General features: G+C 50.7%; 1 protein-coding gene across 2 annotated transcripts in view; it reads left to right on the top strand.

Annotated features, from left to right (window-relative positions):
* RFX7 (regulatory factor X7) overlaps window positions 1-17,528 on the top strand; it is a 64,837-nt gene that overhangs the window by 40,083 nt on the left and 7,226 nt on the right. Inside the window, exons 5-6 of one of the 2 annotated variants that reach the window (XM_084816514.1) lie at window positions 16,712-16,832; window positions 17,117-17,197. In XM_084816514.1, coding sequence (XP_084672640.1) covers window positions 16,712-16,832; window positions 17,117-17,197 — 202 coding nt within the window. Of the gene's footprint in view, window positions 1-16,711; window positions 16,971-17,116; window positions 17,198-17,528 lie in introns of both variants that reach the window. The other variant, XM_084816513.1, reaches the window with a different exon arrangement.

Below are 17,528 nucleotides of genomic sequence, written 5' to 3'. Positions count from 1 at the left end.
AGGGCTGCTGACGATGATCTTAAGGTCCAGGCAGGCAGGCACATATGGGAGGAGGCGATCCTTCAAGTAACCTGGCCCCAAGCCGTTAAGGGCTTTGAATGTTAACACCAGCACTTTGAATTGGGCCCGGAAATGGACTGGCAGCCACTGCAGCTGGAAAGGTACTGACATAATGTGATCTCGCTGGCCAGTCCCTGTTAACAATCTTGCTGCCCTGTTTTGGACCAGCTGACGTTTCAAAGGCAGCCCCACGTATAACGCATTGCAGTAATCCAGACGAGAGACGAGAAGTTATCACAGCGTGGATAACTGTAGCTAGGCTATCTCTGTCCAGATATGGGCGTAGTGGGTATGCCAGCCTAAGCTTATAAAAAGTGCTCCGTGCCATTGAGTTCACCTGTGCCTCAAGTGACAGTTCTCGATCCAGGAGCACCCCCAAACTACGAACCTGATCCTTTAGGGGGAGTGCAACCCCCTCCAGAACAGGTTGAATATCACCTAGCCGGGCAGACGAACCACCTGCTAACAGTACCTCTGTCTTGTCTGGATTGAGTTTCAGTTTATTGGCCCTCATCCAGTCCATTACCGTGCCCAGGCCCTGATTCAGAACAGCCACTGCCTCACCTGTGTTTGATGAGAAAGCGAGGTAGAGCTGGGTGTCATCCGCATATTGATGGCACCTCAGCCCACACCTCCAGATAACCTCCCCCAGTGGTTTCATGTAGATGTTAAACAGCATGGGGGATAAAATAGAGCCCTGTGGAACCCCATGGCATAATTGCCAAGGCACAGAGCAGTAATCCCCCAGCACCACCTTCTGGAGTCGGCCATCCAAGTAGGAGCGGAACCACTGCAGTGCCGTGCCTCCAACTCCCAACCCAGACAACCTATCCAGAAGGATACCATGGTCGATGGTATTGAAAGCCGCTGAGAGGTCCAGGAGAATCAACAGGGTCGCACTCCCTCTCCCGGCAGAGGTCATCCCACAGGGCGACCAAGGCAGTTTCCGTTCCAAAACCAGGCCTGAAGCTCGATTGAAATGGATCTAGATAATCCATTTCATTCAACAGTCCCTGGAGCTGGCCTGCAACCACCCATTCAAGCACCTTGCCCAAGAAGGGGATGTTGGCCACTGGCCTATAATTGTTAACATCCCCCAGGTCCAGGTTAGGCTTTTTCAGGAGTGGTCTGGTTACCGCCTCTTTTAAAGGAGCCGGCACCACTCGCTCTCTCAAGGAGGAATTTACAACCTCCTGGACCCAGCCAGACATCCCCTCCTTGTTTGATGTAATAAGCCATGAAGGGCAAGGGTCAAGCACACAAGTGGTCCATCGGACTTGGCCAAGCACCTTGTCCACATCCTCAGGCCTCAGTAACTGAAACTCATCCAATAAAACTGGACCAGACGGTGCTCTGAATGGCTCTACCAATGGAACTGCATTAATCGTGGTGTCCGATTCATGGCGAATCTGAGCGACTTTACCTTCAAAGTGTCGTGCAAACTCATCACAGCGTGCTACCGAGGGTTCCGCAGTCTCTTTCCCTGGCCCAGAATGTAGCAAGCAGCTGGACGACACTGAGAAGATGCAGTGCTGGTGGAAAAGAACTGTCTCTTTGCCACCCTCACCGCCACAGAATAGGCTCGATAGTGAGCTGTTACCTGTGTTCGGTCAGACTCGGCACGAGTTTTCCTCCACCAGCGTTCTAGCTGTCTCCCCTCTTGCTTCACTGCCCTCAGCTCGGGTATACCAAGGAGCTGGCCAAGCTCTGCTCAGAGGGAGAGGGTGCCTGGGCGCGATCGTGTCAACCGCCCGAGTCATCTCTGCATTCCACAGAGCGACCTGGGCTTCGACAGGAGCACCAGCCATACCAGCAGGAAAATCCCCCGGAGCCCTCTGGAATCCATCGGAATCCATTGGCCTCCGGGGGCGGGCCATTTTAATAGGTCCCCCACCCTTGCAGAGGGGGAAGGCTGCCAAGAGTCTAAACCTCAACAGGAAGTGATCTGACCATGATAAAGGGACAGATGTTAATTCCTCGACTTTCAGATCATCCTCCTCCTGCCCAGTCGAGAAAACTAGGTCAAGCATGTGTCCTTTTATATGCGTTGACATGTTGGGACAGCCCCATGGTTGTCATGGCGGCCATGAAGCCCTGAGCCTCCCCGGATACAGCAGCCTCGGCATGGAAGTTGAGATCCCCCAGGACCATCATCCTAGGGGTCCTCAACACCAAGTCCGAGACCACCTCCGTCAGCTCAGGCAGGGAGTCAGATGGGCAGTGGGGAGGGCGGTACACCAACAGAATCCCTAATCTGTTCCGGGTACCCAACACAAGGTACAAGCACTCAAGATCTGCACCTGAATGAGCAGGAAGCCTGGAGAGAAGGATTGAATTCTTATAGACCACGGCAACCCGCCCTCCCTGACCCTCCAGTTGATGTTGGTGCTGCACTGAGTACCCAGGAGTAACCCCTCCCAGTTCCCCCACCCAGGTCTCAGTAATAAATACCAGGTCAGCCCCCTCATCCACAATCAAATCATGGATTTGGGAGATTTTATTTTGGACCGACCTGGCATTCAGCAGCAGCAGCACCAGACCCGAGGGCAAACTGTTAAGGCAACCAGGAACCATCACATTGGAGGAAGACCCAGAAGAGGAGATAGCAATAAGGTGTCTAGCCCGTCTTCTCCTCAGCTGGCCTGTTAATCCCCCAACACCATACCTCTCCCTGCCCATGACCACAGTTATGGTGGCACCTCCCCGACCCCCTGAGTTGTTCAATGGGCTTCCCAGGCACATATTAAAATATTAAGATGTAAAATATAAAACAGTATAAAAGAATATAAAAGAGAGCAGCAGCTAAGAAGGGGCAGATAAGATCTGTGTTTGCCCCTTTCTTTCTGATCTGTACAGCTGCTGCCCTCTGCTGCTGCTATTTTCTGCTGGTATCACTGGCTGCTGATGTCTCTGGAGGTGGTGGGTAGATCTTCATATGCTCCCCCATGCGTCTCCAAGTGCGACGCTAAGTGAGCACTTAGCATCGCACTTGGTGCGATGCCAAGGCGCTGTCTCTGGCAGCCCCGCCTAAGTACCTGTTGTTTGGCAGGGGCAGAAGCAGGCTCAGGGTCCACCCGGTGCAGCTGGCTGGCCCTCCTTCCCACAGCTCCTATTTATTTTACAAAATAAATAAATGCCAAACCAGTGTACAATATAAAATCATGATAAAATACAATAAAATCAATCATTAAAGCAATAAAACAGTAATAAAAACAATAACTTCTCATTTAAAATAACTAGGGGTAGCTGACAATACTAGCAGTCAGGGAAATACCTGGGGAAACAAGTGTTTCTACAGCCAAACAAACCTCAGGAGGCTGCGGTATGGCCAGCAAGCCCTCCCCCTCAGAATATAAAGACCAGGGTGGCCTATACAGAAGGACGGACTGTCTGTCTGTCTTTCTGTCTTTTTCTTTCTTGCAGCTGGGGATTGAACATCTGGCCTTCTGCCTGAAACCTCAGCCCCTGGAGTCTGTGCCCTTCCTCCTTTTAACACAAGAGCGCCCAGCCTTACTGCCCCCTGCATGTTTACTATCTTCGAGGGGGTAAGACTGCCATGTGGTACAAAGCTCCAAAGTTGAGTCACTACGGTTAGGCTGTGCTCCCTTCTAGGCGGGACACATCTGCCTTGCCTCAAACCACCTGGTTAGCTGGTTCCAACAGGTCTCCTTCATGTCTCTAGGCCACAAGGAAAACCCACGCTTTCACGTCTTGGGAGCACAGCTGTGTTCCATCTGTAGTGGCATCCAAAATCAAATGGTTTTAACCAACCAAGCGCAGCATTTAGTTATCATTTCGAATGGTCAAAGGCCTGATTTAACACATGCTAGTAATGAGACAGGTGGGATCCACAAGATTCCGGTGGGATCCTGTCTGCCAGGAACACTGAATTGAGTAGCGCCGTGTGCAGAGGACTAGGTGAGGAAGGGGAGGGGGGCTCTCTCATACTTTTGAGAGCAAAGATTCCCTTGTCTCAAAATTTAACCCTTTGGCTAGGTTATTCAAACAACGTCTGTACTTTGCCTAGGGAAGTTACCAATATGTTGGGGGTGGTGTGTGTGAGTGTTGCAGAACCCAGAGTCAGAGAGACCACGGAGTGAAGGAAAAAGAGATTCTTTATTTAACGCGCGGGCTTAAGGCTGGAATCATTTCCAAAGAGCCAAAAGCCCCGATTTACATTAGCACATTGTTTTTATAGATATTGTGACACATAGGAAACGGCTCCTCCTGTCCCTCCCATGTGGGGTTGCAGTCCTCAACATTTCTTCTCCTAGCACCATTGTTTATAATACAAGAACTGGGTTATAGGGTAGCCGTGATAAGCAGAGAACAGAAGAGAACAGCAGAGAACAAGATATACAATTGTATGACCTTTGACAAGATAAGGAATTCCTGTGTCTCGTCAGCTTACAACAATATATTTAAGGGAGAAAGAGCTCAGCAAGAACATGAAGTATGATACTGCATGAGGCTACTTAGTCTGACCCCCGATATGGCTGCTACATGAGAAGGACATGCCCCAACTGCCCCTCAGAGTGGCCGTAGGAGGAGAAGGACATGAGGTTCACCCTGTGGCCTTTACTGTCCCTTCTCCTGTACTCCCTTGTAGCCTGGGCTGGAGTCCTGAAAGTCTCCTAGCCATCCTCTTCCTTGCCACTTTGGAGGCACATAGGAAGCTGCCTTATACAGAGCCGGGACAGGGGTCCATCTACTCCAGTGTTCAAACATGAAGCTGAGTGAGCAAGAAAACACCATTGAACTGTGCTGGTTTCTCATTTAAACCCAGCTGCAAATACCTTGGCCTGCCAGGGCTCCTTGGCATGGGCATATGCCAGTGGTGCAGAACCTCAGGCCTGAGGGCCCAGTCTGGCCCTCCAGGGTTCCCCACGTGGCCACGCCCCCCTCCCCAACTGCCAGTGGTTTGGTGGTTCCCGGCTCTTGTGCAGCCTTTCCCCATTCTAAAGGGCTGAAATGCCTCTCTGAAGGCTGACTTCCTGGCAGGAAGAGCTTTGAGCAAAAAGCTGCTGGATTTTTTGGCCTTGCCACATTTGCCTTTGGCCCTGCCCACCACTGGACTGTGGTCCCCGAGAGCTTCTCCGAAATGGAATTTGGTCCTTGGGCTGAACGAGGTTCTGTGTCTCTGGTGTCAGCTATTGCTGGTGGGCTGATGGTGCCGCAGAGCGCAGGAACTAACTCCCAAAACATCGCGTGAACATGGCGCTGGCCACGTTTAAATGAGCACAGTGTCAAGGGCTCCTTGGAGGTCTCTCTCTGTCTAAACCAGTAGCCAAGTCCAGACACAGACAAAGGGATTCCTTTCAAAGCTTTATTCTTCTTTTACAACTTAACAACTATACCGATTGCAACTAGATCTGAGCAGCACAGTACCTATGCCCTAAGTTGGAACAGTTGGTCCCCGTTTGAAAGGGAATTACTGGCAGACCCCAGAACTTAAGGACTAGGGAGAGTCCCTCCCCTTTTCCCTTGGAGCCTCTGGGCGCAGCCCTTGTTTGTGCGCCAACCTGGCACTTCACCTCCTTTCCGCGCCCTCCATCTGGCGCTGCTCTCTGCGTCTGCGTCGCGCATCCACCAAGTCTGCTATCTGTGCTTGGTCACTCCCTGGACTGCTAACTAAACTAGGAATGCTGGTGGGAAGAATCTCCGTCAGCTGTTGGTCCTGGGAAAGAGGAGCACGCTCCTCTCCCAGGAGCGACTGCTCTTCCTCAGAATCAGAACTACTCTGGGATTCTATGGGCTCAGTGTCCACCCTGACACACAGTTGTTCTGTCCTCCCTTGGAAAGGGTTCCTTCGCCTTCAGCCCTGCCATTGTCGTGATCGTTCTGCACCTTGGGCAGGCTGAGGTGAGGGGGCTGAGGGTCATCGCTCTGTTGTGTGTCGCCTGATGATCAGCTCTCAGGCTCAGACAGATGGTGACAGAGATGGGCTGGTGGTCGCTCCCTTTGCTTTCTGGGCCATTGTGTTGGCACCTTGAGTGGAGTCCCTCTGAGGCGAAGCCTTTATTCCTCCCCATGTTTTTTTAAACTCTTCATCCCTGCTGCACTGCCTCTAAGGAAGGACCCCTTGGCAGTGTATGCTGTCTGGCGAGGCAATGGTGCAAGGAGGGGTGAGCCAGGAACCAGCCGCCAAGGCTGTTCTGCATGCTGCAACGCGCTTGGCTGGTGCAGCAGGTCTGGGGGATGTGAGGTGAGCAGAGCTGCTTCTCTCGGCGTCGTGCTTAGCGGCATCTTGCCAAGCAAGATTTTCAGCGTCGCTTCCAACATGAAGGGGTTATCGGGAGTCGGTTAGTGGCACTCTGGGATATGGAAAGCATTTCTGCATCTGATGATCAGGCATTAAATTCTTTTACTTTTTAAAGATTGTCCTTCCTGTTGGTCCTGCACAGCTTTCCTCCTGCCTTTATGGAAGGATCTAGTTCGACATACATGAGAGGTGCCACTGACAAGGGGTCTGAAACCACTGAAGGCAGGCTGCCCACTTGGGCTCTTCCTGGGAAAGGGTGCGCCCAGGCTGTAGAAAAGGGGAGTGTTGGTAGTGGCAGCATCCTGCCCACCTTTCGCTTGAACAGCTATGCCTGCCTGGGTCCTGTTCTTCCCACATGCTTCAAAATCCTTCCTTAACAGGAGCAGTCTCATGGGACGAGGATAAGGATGTTCAGGTTAGCTGGAGAGATATCCAGCAGGGAGCACAGAAAGAGAGATGTTGTTTCAGTAAAGGCTAGGTCCAGATGAGCAGCTTTATTGTAATTTTGCTGCCCCACCAGCCCTTCTTGGCCTGTCAAAAGAGCCTACTCCAAAGTATGCTTTCTCCTCACAAGTTGGGCTCTAGGTATCTGACATGCTGCATTGTGCCCCCTGCTCATCCAGCTCTGGGCTCCATCCAAACATGCTGCCGCTTCTGTTCCTGGGGCCTTGAGGGTGATCCTGGTGGGTCTGGAGCATTGGATGAGACCAGTCAGGGCATGTCACTTCCTCCAAAAGAAGGTCCAGCTCTCAGATGCCTCCAGAAACAGAGCTGATGAAGACCCCTGGAGATAATACCCAGAGTATTTTTCATTCCCTTTCTATCCCTCTTCTAACATCCTTCCAGTAGTTAGAAGAGGAATAGAAAGGGAAAGAAAAATACTCCGGGTGAATGACTGGCTACGAAGGTGGTGCCGGCGCAAGATATTTGGATTCTGGGACCACGGGCTATACTTCCTGGAAGATGGGCTATTGGCAAGGGATGGATTGCATCTCACAAAGGCTGGGAAGAATGTGTTTGGCCACAGCATGAAGAACTTCATCAGGAGGGCTTTAAACTGAATCCTACGGGGAAGAGAGATGTACAGTTGGGGGTAACAATGGACAAAAGCTCATGCACCAAAACGGACACAACAACAGCTCTAATAGCGGCCAATAATAGTCTTCAGACACATGTAGGAAGAAAGCCAGACTATAAAGGACATGGTCTTCGATGTCTATATACTAATGCCCAGAGTATGGGAAACAAACAGAATGAACTTGAACTCTTAATACGGGAGGGAAATTATGACTTGATACGTATAACTGAAACTTAGTGGGATGACTCCCATGACTGGAAGACGGCAATTGAAAGATATAACTTGTTCAGAAAGAACAGAAAGGGAGGTGGGGTTGCACTGTATGTGAAAAATACATAACTCTGCCCAGAAATACAGGAGGATGAGCTTGGTAGCCCCATCGAGAGCATCTGGATCAAAATAAATGGGGCAAAGAATAAAAGGAACATGGTGGTCGGATTCTACTACTGGCCACCCAATCAAGGAGAACACGAGGATGAAACTTTTGTAATGCAAAATGCCAGTGTTTCAAGGAAGCAAGATGTAGTAGTACTGGGGGACTTCCAGTTTCCCCGATATTTCTTGGGAGATGAATTCTGCAAAACATGGCCCCTCCAAGACATTCCTGACTTGTGTTGCTGATAACTAACTCCTACAGAAAGTAGAAGAAGGAACTAGAGGATCAGCTATCCTTGACTTGATCCTAACCAACAGAGATGACTTAGTGGATAAAGTAGCAGTTATGGGAACTCTGGGGGTAAGAGACTATGTTATACTGGAGTTCTTGGTTTTAAAGGAAGCAAAAGCAGAGTGTAGCCAAATGCGTACCCTGGATTTTAGGAAAGCCAATTTTAATAAACTCAGAACAATGATCAGGAAGGTCCCATGGCAAGCGACTCTAATGAGAAAAGGAGTCCAAGATGGGTGGGAGTTTTTAAAAAAGGAAATTCTGAAGGCCCAGTTACAAACAATTCCAACAAGAAAAAATGGTGGAAGACAACAGAAGAAGCCAATGTGGCTTCACAAAAAGCTTAGAGATGACCTGAAAATAAAAAAGTACACATATAGGAAGTGAAAGGAAGGCCAAGCTACAAAGGAAGAGTACAGGCAGGTAGCACAGAATTGCAGGAATGGCGTCAGGAAGGCTAAAGCTGAGAACGAGCTGAGGTTAGCGAGGGATTTTAAAAGCAATAAAAAGGGTTTCTTCAGATACATGCATAGTAAAAGACAGGAAAGAAATGGTGGTTCAGCAATTAAATAAGGATGTCAAAATGATAACAGATGACAAAGAAAAGGCAGAAGTGCTCAATTCCTACTTTGGCTCAGTCTTCTCCCGAAAGAGGGTCTACGACCCCCCTGGCAAAGGCAAAGTACAGGCTGAAGGGGCAGGATTGCAGCTTGAGATCGGGAGGCATAAGGTCAAGGAACACCTAATTACTTTGAATGAGTTCAAATCTTCAGGGCCAGATGAACTGCATCCTACAGTAATAAAGGAACTGGGAGAAGAACTCTCAGAACCGCTGTGTATTCTCTTTGAGAAATCATGGAGGACGGGTGAAGTGCCAGATGACTGGAGGAGGGCTTATGTTGTCCCTATCTTCAAAAAGGGCAAAAAAGAGGAACCTGGGAATTACAGACCAGCATCAATCCCTGGGAAAATTCTGGAGCAGATGATAAAGCACTCAGTCTGTATGTACCTTGAAAACAATGCAGTGATTACTCGAAGCCAACATGGATTTGTCAAGAACGAATCTTGCCAGATGAATCTGATCTCATTTTTGGATCAAGTCACCTCCCTTGTGGACCGTGGGAATGCTGTAGACATCATATCCCTCGACTTCAGCAAAGCTTTCGACAAAGTGCCCCATGATCTCCTGATGAGCAAACTAGCTCAAAGTGGGCTAGATGAAACAACGATCTAGTGGATCCACAGTTGGCTACAGAATCACTCAAAGAGTGCTTCTCAATGGGACCTTCTCAAACTGGGGAGAAGTAACGAGTGGGGTACCGCAGGGCTCAGTCCTGGGCCCAGTGCTCTTCAACATCTTAATTAATGACTTGGAGCAGGTGGTGCAGGGAATGCTGATCAAATTTGCAGATGACACAAAATTGGGTGGGATAGCTAATACCCTGGAAGACAGAAACAGAATTCAAAGTGATCTTGATAGGCTGGAGTGCTGGGCAGAAAACAACAGAATGAAATTTAATCGGGATAAATGCCAAGTTCTGCACCTAGGAAAAAGAAACCAAATGCACAGTTACAAGATGGGGGATACTTGGCTCAACAATACTACAAGATGGGGGATACTTGGCTCAACAATGCTACAAGCGAGAAGGATCTTGGAGTTGTTGTAGATCACCAGCTGAATATGATCCAACAATGTGATGTCGCTGCAAAAAAGGCAAATGCTATTTTGGGCTGCATTAATAGAAGCATAGCTTTCAAATCCCGGGAAGTACTAGTTCCCCTTTACTCAGCACTGGTTAGGCCTCATCTGGAGTACTGTGTCCAATTCTGAGCGCCACACTTTAAGAAGGATGTAGTCAAACTGGAGAGGGTTCAGAGGAGGGCAGCAAAGATGATCAGGGGACTGGAAACAAAGCCCTATGAAGAGAGACTGAAAGAACTGGGCATGTTTAGCTTTGAGAAGAGAAGACTGAGGGGAGATATGATAGCACTGTTGAAGTACTTGAAGGTTGTCCCAGAGAGGAAGGCCAGGATCTCTTCTTGATCATCCCAGAATGCAGGACATGGAATAATGGGCTCAAGTTATAGGAAGCCAGATTCCGGCTGAACATCAGGAGAAACTTCCTGACTGTTAGAGCAATACGATAATGGAACCAATTACCTATGGAGGTGGTGGGCTCTCCCACACTGGAGGCATTCAAGATGAAGCTGGACAGCGACTTGTCAAGGATGCTTTGACTTAGATTCCTGCATTGAGCAGGGGTTTGGACTTGATGATCTTATAGGCCCTCTACAACCCTACTATTCTATGATTCTATAATGTTGGCCTCAAACAGCCTTCCCCAACCTGTGCCCCCCCAGATGTTATGGACTTCAACTCCCATCAGCCTCAACCAGCATGGCCAATGGTCAGGAATCGTGGGAGTTGTAGTCCAAAACATCTGGAGGGCACCAAGTTGGGGAAGTCTGGGCTGGATGGATCATGGAAGGTAGTTTCCTAGGTGGCTCTTTCAGAATGGTGGCTTCAAAACAGGTGAACTATATGTTCAGTGTCTGAAACTGATAAGGTGGTGAGTATCCCTGAAATGTCCCCGAGAAAGTGCATAGGCCTATCCGCCAGGGATTTTTGTATTAAAACGTATCTGTCTGTCTGTCACTCGCAGCAGTTGGCGTAGAGCACTACGAATGTTGTAGAGGCACAGCTGTAGAATGGTGCGCAAATGCCAGAATGCCACCCTCCTCGCTTTAGACCAATGGCAGGGCCCCACTTACCTGCTGATATGAAAGCACTTTTGACTTGCATACAGCTCCACAGGAAATAGATTCCAGGCTTTGGAGTCAGCATCACGAAGACCCAGACTTGGTGGGACAGGGTGTCATAAACGCTCGGAATGCCCTGCGGGCAAGCGGGGCTGTCCTGGGGGTAATGGCATCATAAAAGATGTTAATCGACTGGTCTCTTGTGCCTCATTATTTAGCAGCTCATTTCTAATTCATACACATGACTTTATCTGGCAGGGAGGGACCCCTACCAAAGTTTCTGTTCTGGGGACTTCGTTCACACACATGCCCCACCCCCCCCGTAACCGATTCATGTGCCTAGTTTGGCCCCTGATGCTTGGTGACAGCTGCCTATCATTTATTCCTGTATTTGAAACCAAGGCTACTTTTCCAAAAGACCCCTCGCCAAGCTGCCCTCCAGTAGAAGAAAGCTGAACGATCACTTGGAGATTCGGTCAAGGGTCAAGCCAGTGAGGGTGGAAGCGGAAACAGGTGCGGTGCAGCCAAACGCTCCAGCCTGGGCCATCTGTCCTGCCCGGACCTTGGAGGGAGGCTGACTGCTGGAAGGGGGAGGGAGGAGGGCTGTGATGGTGCAGAAGCAAGGGACAGCGCTAGCCAGCTCTTTCGGGGGCCTAGGAGTGCAGCCCCAGGAGCGGTGCCGAGGGGGAGGGGTCTGAGCGCAGGGCTGGCAGTTGCAAGGAAGGGCCCAAGCGGGGAAGGCTCTGCCCTGGCCCGGCCCAGCCCTAGTCAGCCCCTGCAGCCACTCTGGGTCAGCCCCAGGGGCTGTCCACAGATTGACTGTGGTGTAGGCCGTGCTATTGGCCAGGAGCCCTGTTGGTCAAGCCGCTGCCTTAGCCACTCTCCCGGCCTGTAGAGCATCTAGTGCAAGTTTATAAGGGCAAGGAAAGGCATGCATCAGCTCTGAAAAGCCCTTCAGATGGGGCTCACCTCTGTCTGGGCATGGCTGGTGGGGGCAGTTCACCCTGCTCCACGTCCTCTCCGTGCTCTGTGCTATGCCATCACTCTTATTAGCACAGGCTTTATTTTTCTGAAAACAATCCCACTGGAAAAGCATGTTGGAAGTGTCCTTGTCCGAAACATTCAATCCTGCCCCAAATCTGCATCCCTGAGTAAGAACTGGGCTTATAACACTTCCCTGCCCCCCAGTCTTGTTAATGTGGATTAAACCCTGCTGGAATTTATGCTGCTCCTCCATGGTTGCTTCAACCAGAATTGAATTTCCAGGCAAAACATATTCTGAGAAGTATATTTTATTCTAAACTATAAGCTAAGCTAGACATTCACACTATGTCTGGAGAAAAACAGCAGCCAAAATATATGTGCTTGCTAAAGCATTGCCCCATAGCCAAAATCTTGAAGTATGGCTTTGCACTGAAGAAGGGAAGCCACAGCCTCTAAATGTTGATTAGGTGTGGAAATACATTGTGGCACGTGGCCTTCACGTGTGTTGACTGATGTCTTCAGGGGCAAGGAGATTTTTACACGCCCTTATTGTAGTAATTCACTTTCATCGTGTGTGATCCCAGAACAGGTGTTCTGGTAGGAAGTGGTTTCTGAATCGAGAGCACCTTCGCTTATAGCCCTGGCGGAGCAGACATTCCGGTACAACGTGCCCCAAGCGAACTGACGCAGCAGCAGCGGCGTATGATCTTTTTCATCCTGCACAGGACTATCAGAGGGGAATGTGCTGGCGTTCGTGTATACTACAGTACATTTCTCCCTTTGGAGCTCCTGCTCCCCTTCCTAACCTTTATTTGTTTAAAAGATTTATACCACACATTCCCTAAAAAATAATTCGAGGCGGCTTAATTGGCTCATCATGTGAGTATCATTTTGAGCCTTTGTCTCCACCTTTTAGGGTTTTTGTTTCTTGGGAGCAGCCCTGCTCCCCACTACAGGTTACCAACCTCCGGAGAAAGGCTGCAGCTCAGGGGCAGAAGGTCTCAGGTTCAATCCCTGACAGTATCTCCAGTTAAAAGAATTCCAGGTGGTCGGTCAGGGGTAGCAACCTACTTTGGGTGGACGGCGGCATTGGTGGCTGGGGAATCCTTTGGGGGCTGGGCTTGGGGTGGCCGTGGATAGAGCCAGGGAGGGTGGGGCTGTACACACAAAGATGACACACATCCCTCTTCCTCCTCTCCCACTCGGGTGCACTCCCCACCCCCGTCAAGAAACTCGGCAAAACAGTTCCCATTGCCAAAGAGAAGGGGGGAGGGCAGTTTGAGCTGCCTTCTCCCTCGCCCTCACAAGGAGGCTTAGCAGTCAGGCTGGCCACGGGTGCCCTTGCAGTGGCACTCAGAGGGCCAGCTCTGGTGGGCCTTATTGTGGTGGCTGCAGCCCTGTCACTCCAGGACCACATACCTGCCTTGGACTGCCTGCTTGTGAGGAGGCGCTGGCCTCTCCATGATGCTCTGGAGACCGAGAATAGACCATGCTGTGCTAGATGGATGGTGCTCAGACTCGGTGGAAGGGGCGCTGTCAACATGGCAGCAGGCTAAAGCAGCCCTTGGTGCTCGGGCTCAGCTAGACAGCAGCATCTCCTGCTTTTAAAGGAGCCCCGCGCGAGGGCAGTGGGAGAGGTGAGGCGGCCCAGTCGCATGGCTTCAGCCAATCCCAGCCCCACCGTTGCAGAGCCAGCTGGGTTCCTAACATGGTGTAGCACAACTTTCCTCGACCTGGTGCCCTGCAGATGTTGTGGACTTCAGCTCCCATCAGCCCCAGCCAGCATGCCTGTTGTCAGAGATCCTGGAAGTTGTAGTCCAAAAGATCCAGGGGGCACCTGGTTGGGGAAGTCTGGTATAACAGAAGGCTGACTGTTGGAAGACTGACACGCCTTGGGAGACGTGCTTTCCCTCAATAGGCGGTGCCAGACAAGGACCAGCGATCATAGGGGAAGTGCTGAATTGCTCATTAACATCTCCGTCGCCTTCTTGCCCAAGGAACAAGGTATAATAAAAGGACACGGGCTTTAGCATACGAACAGGGCAGAGCAGGCATCTCCTCCGCAAGCCTCGTTGGCTCACACAGAAGCTCCGTGCTTGCATGCAGCTCCTGTGCAGGAGGCTGGCGCCTTCCTAGGTCATCACAGTTCTTCCTCCGAGCTGGCAGAAACGTGTCTTGGACTGTGCAAGAGATGTTGCCCTCAAACGAGCAAGCCAGGTTACAAAGAAAATCCCGTTTTTCAGATAGAGGTGACATCAGGCACCAGATTTCTTGACAGACAGAGCTGATATAGAAGCTTTTGGACCAAGTGAGGTACAAGAATAAAATGAAGAGTGGGATCCTATAGCAAACGCATTCTGATGCCACCTTCAGCCCTTCTTGTTTTCTCCCGGGAGGCTTGTGCTCCGGTCTTAAAGAGATGCATGAACAGCACGGCGGTTGTGGGGCTTTCCACCAGCCACAGCGCTCCAGCGTTGGAGAGGCTTGGAGCAGGTCTCTCCGTCATAAGGGCCAACATGAGGATGTAGCCCCTATGCAGGAGGGACCTGCTCGAAGAACGGGTCTGAAGGTATGTGAAATTAGCTAGCTCTGTGCTGCGTGGACATCTCCCTGCCCACCCCCCGCTCCCTGATAACTCTCTGCTGCGCAGGGGCACAAAAGGTTCCTTGGAGGTCTCACAAGAAACCTAGCTATTAAAATAATGTCACATTGCGTACCGTTTCCTTTTTAGCTGGGAATAATTCGACATATTTTCAAGGTAGTTGATGCAAATCCACAACATCAATGTGCTGGGTGTCTTGCAGCGAAACCCTATTCATGTTCACACAGAAGTAAGTCCCACTCTGCTCAGTGCGAGGCTTCCTCCTTCGCAAGGGAGGTCAGGGTTGCAGCCTTCCTGAGGACGGGAGCTCAGGCCCAGTGCCTCGCTTGCTGTGCCCTTTGCCCGCCTCCGTGAGACCTCTGGTGGCAGAGGAGAGAGTCAGTAACATGTGACTGCCGATTGGCCATGTTGCCGATTGGGGACACATTCCGCCCCCACCCCAGAAAGCTTTTTTGCACTGTAGCTTCTGAGCCAGCTCATTATACAGGAGCACTCTATCTGAGCAGAGCACTGAGACGCTGGGATTTCAGCAACAGTAGCCTTAAAAGGCCACAACTGTTCTTTATGCACCCCAGACATGCTTATTGCTCCTCATGGGTCAGTAGACTCTCCGTCTTCCTCCCGCAAGACAGAATAGGCCTCTTAAGTATGTGTGGTGCTGCCAGCTGGGGAGGGTGGTGGTAGAACTGGCAGCTTGTTCAGGCAGGACAAAGGCTAATCCTGGCAGGGGCTGTGTCCCAGTTGTACAGCACCTCCTTCGCCTGTGCAAAGACCTGAGGGGCTGCGTTGCTCTGAGCCCATTTTGATTGCTCAGAGATGAGGCAAGCCCACGCAGCAGTTCTGTGGGGCACTGGCGCTGACCCAACAGCAGAACCTCTGACATGGCCCAAGGCACCTGTCGCAGCTGGCAGCCTGAAGGCCGAGCCAGGCAACCAGACGGCTGGCAAGCGCAGAAGCCAGGGGAGCCAGATCAGGGCGGCCAGCAGGCGGCAGCAGGCTTGGCCTGGTAGCAGCATTTCGATCCTGTTTATTGAAAACATTTCTATCCTGCTCTCCTGCCAATTAGTCTCCAATGCTGCTAGCAGTCGATACAAACGAACAATAAAATCCAGAGACCAGGGCACAATTAAGATTGAAAAGGAACAGCAGGAATCGGCAAAGTAGTTAACCATCAAATGCCCAGAGAAATAAAACAGTCTTCCATGGGGGTGACAGGAGCCCGCTCCACACATTTGGGAGAGGCATGCTCCACCCCTGGTATGTACACATTCCACAAAGTGTGTATAGAAGTTATGCACATGAAGGCGCAGGGGCGGAACCTGTTGCTACCCTCCTCCTGCATTAATTGAATGCACAGAGGCCCTTCTAGGATGTGTGAAAAGGGGCTAAAGCCTGGGTCCGTATGAGTGTCTCTGGAGTGGTATTCTGCAAGTGGGGTGCCACCACAGGAGAGGCCCTGTCCTGGGTCACCACAAGCTTCACCTCTGAAGTCAGGGGCACCTGGAAAGGGGCTTCCTAGATGAACTAAAGAATGGGAAGGCTCACGCAGGGGAAGATGGTCCTTTAGAGATGAGGATCCCAGACCGTTTAGAGCTTTATAGGCTAAAACCAGCACTTTGGATTGCATCTGGACGCAAACTGGGAGCCAAACAAGATGTTTTAATGCTGCAAGATATATTGAGACCGGGAAGCCGCCATTCATAATTTAGCAGCTATTTGCTGAAACGTTTGCTGTTTCCGCGTGGCCTTTAATGAACCGCCCCTGTGTAATGCTAGGGAAGTAATCCAACCCAGATGTGACCAGAGCGTGGATACCTAGCAGCGCTTGCTGTTCAGAAGGAACTGCAGTTCTGTAGAGACAGATGTGGTGGCGACTGATGAACCTGGCCAGCATCTGCGTGTCCAGGTGAAACCCCCGGGCCCACCTGAGTCTGTGGAGCAAGCAGCCTGCAGCAGCTCCCTTCAGCCAGCTGTGTCGGTGGTGCCCAAGCGCAGCAGGGAGCCTCCTCACAAAGCTCCCAGAGAGGGCGACGCTCATATCTGGCTCCAGCCCCCTGGGATCCCACGTGATCTGCCCCTTGCGAGCCACGTGGCTGACAGGGTGCCCTGTAGGTGGGACCGAGTCCTTCCTGTCAGCAGGGTGCTCTGAGAGAGTGGGAGGCGCTGGTCTTTGCAGGGATGCGCCCGCATTCATTGGAGCAGTAGAAAGGGGCCGGTGAGCCTGCCGCATGATGCCCCTTTGGCACCGCCCCAGTGCCTGTCACAGTGCCATTCACGTCCGCTGTTCTTTCGTTTCAGGAGCTATTGTGACAATCTTGGCTACCATCCATTAAGTGCTGCTGACTTTGGGAAGATCATGAAAAACGTCTTTCCCAACATGAAGGCTCGGCGCCTCGGCACAAGAGGCAAATCAAAATATCCTTTATGTTTTCCGGTCGTCTCCCTCTCAACCTTTCTGGAAGGCCCCAGGGGCCAGACGCCGAGAGAGTCTCTTCCCTCGCCCTTGGTCCCCAGGCGGAAAGCCTGGGCTCCTATTCCCAAGCCCAGAAAGGGAACGGTGTGTGCAGAGTACCAGTGTGTTGATTTTAGTGCTGCATAAGGATGTTCATAGGACAGAAATAGGACAGAAAGAAAAATATTTGTCTTTACCACTGATGTACGACATTTGCAGTTATTTGCACCTTAATTTTTTAAATCACATATTGCTATAGTGGACTTCGGAAGAAAGCATTCGTGCAGATGCCAACGCTACCCAATCTTGACTTCCATAAAACTGGAGATGGGGTAAACTGGAGACGTATTTTCCCCCAGCCCCACACACATACATATGTACCGATGAGCTGTGTTGTTGCCCAGTCCTTAATAACCCAGAAATACAGGCCCTTGGTTAGAACAAAATAGGTTCAAGTGAAACTGGCAGCTCAACATTTCAAAAAGAAAGATCACTGTGTTAGCTCTGTGGAAGTGTGAGTGTTTTGAAAGAAGGGATTTCATTATATTTTGTGTGTTTATAGCGGATGGGAGGGAGAAACCTTTAAAAACAAAGCATGGCCCCTGAAATAAAGGTCTCCTAATATTTGAGTTCATTACATTTTGCAGACAATTGGGGTGGGGG

This window comes from Heloderma suspectum, chromosome 11 (assembly GCF_057233095.1).
Source record: "Heloderma suspectum isolate Gila_16-S chromosome 11, 16-S_ref, whole genome shotgun sequence".
Classification (NCBI taxonomy): Eukaryota; Metazoa; Chordata; class Lepidosauria; order Squamata; family Helodermatidae; genus Heloderma; species Heloderma suspectum.
The sequence above is the reverse complement of the archived record's forward strand: the minus strand, read 5'-3'. Positions and strand labels throughout refer to the sequence as shown.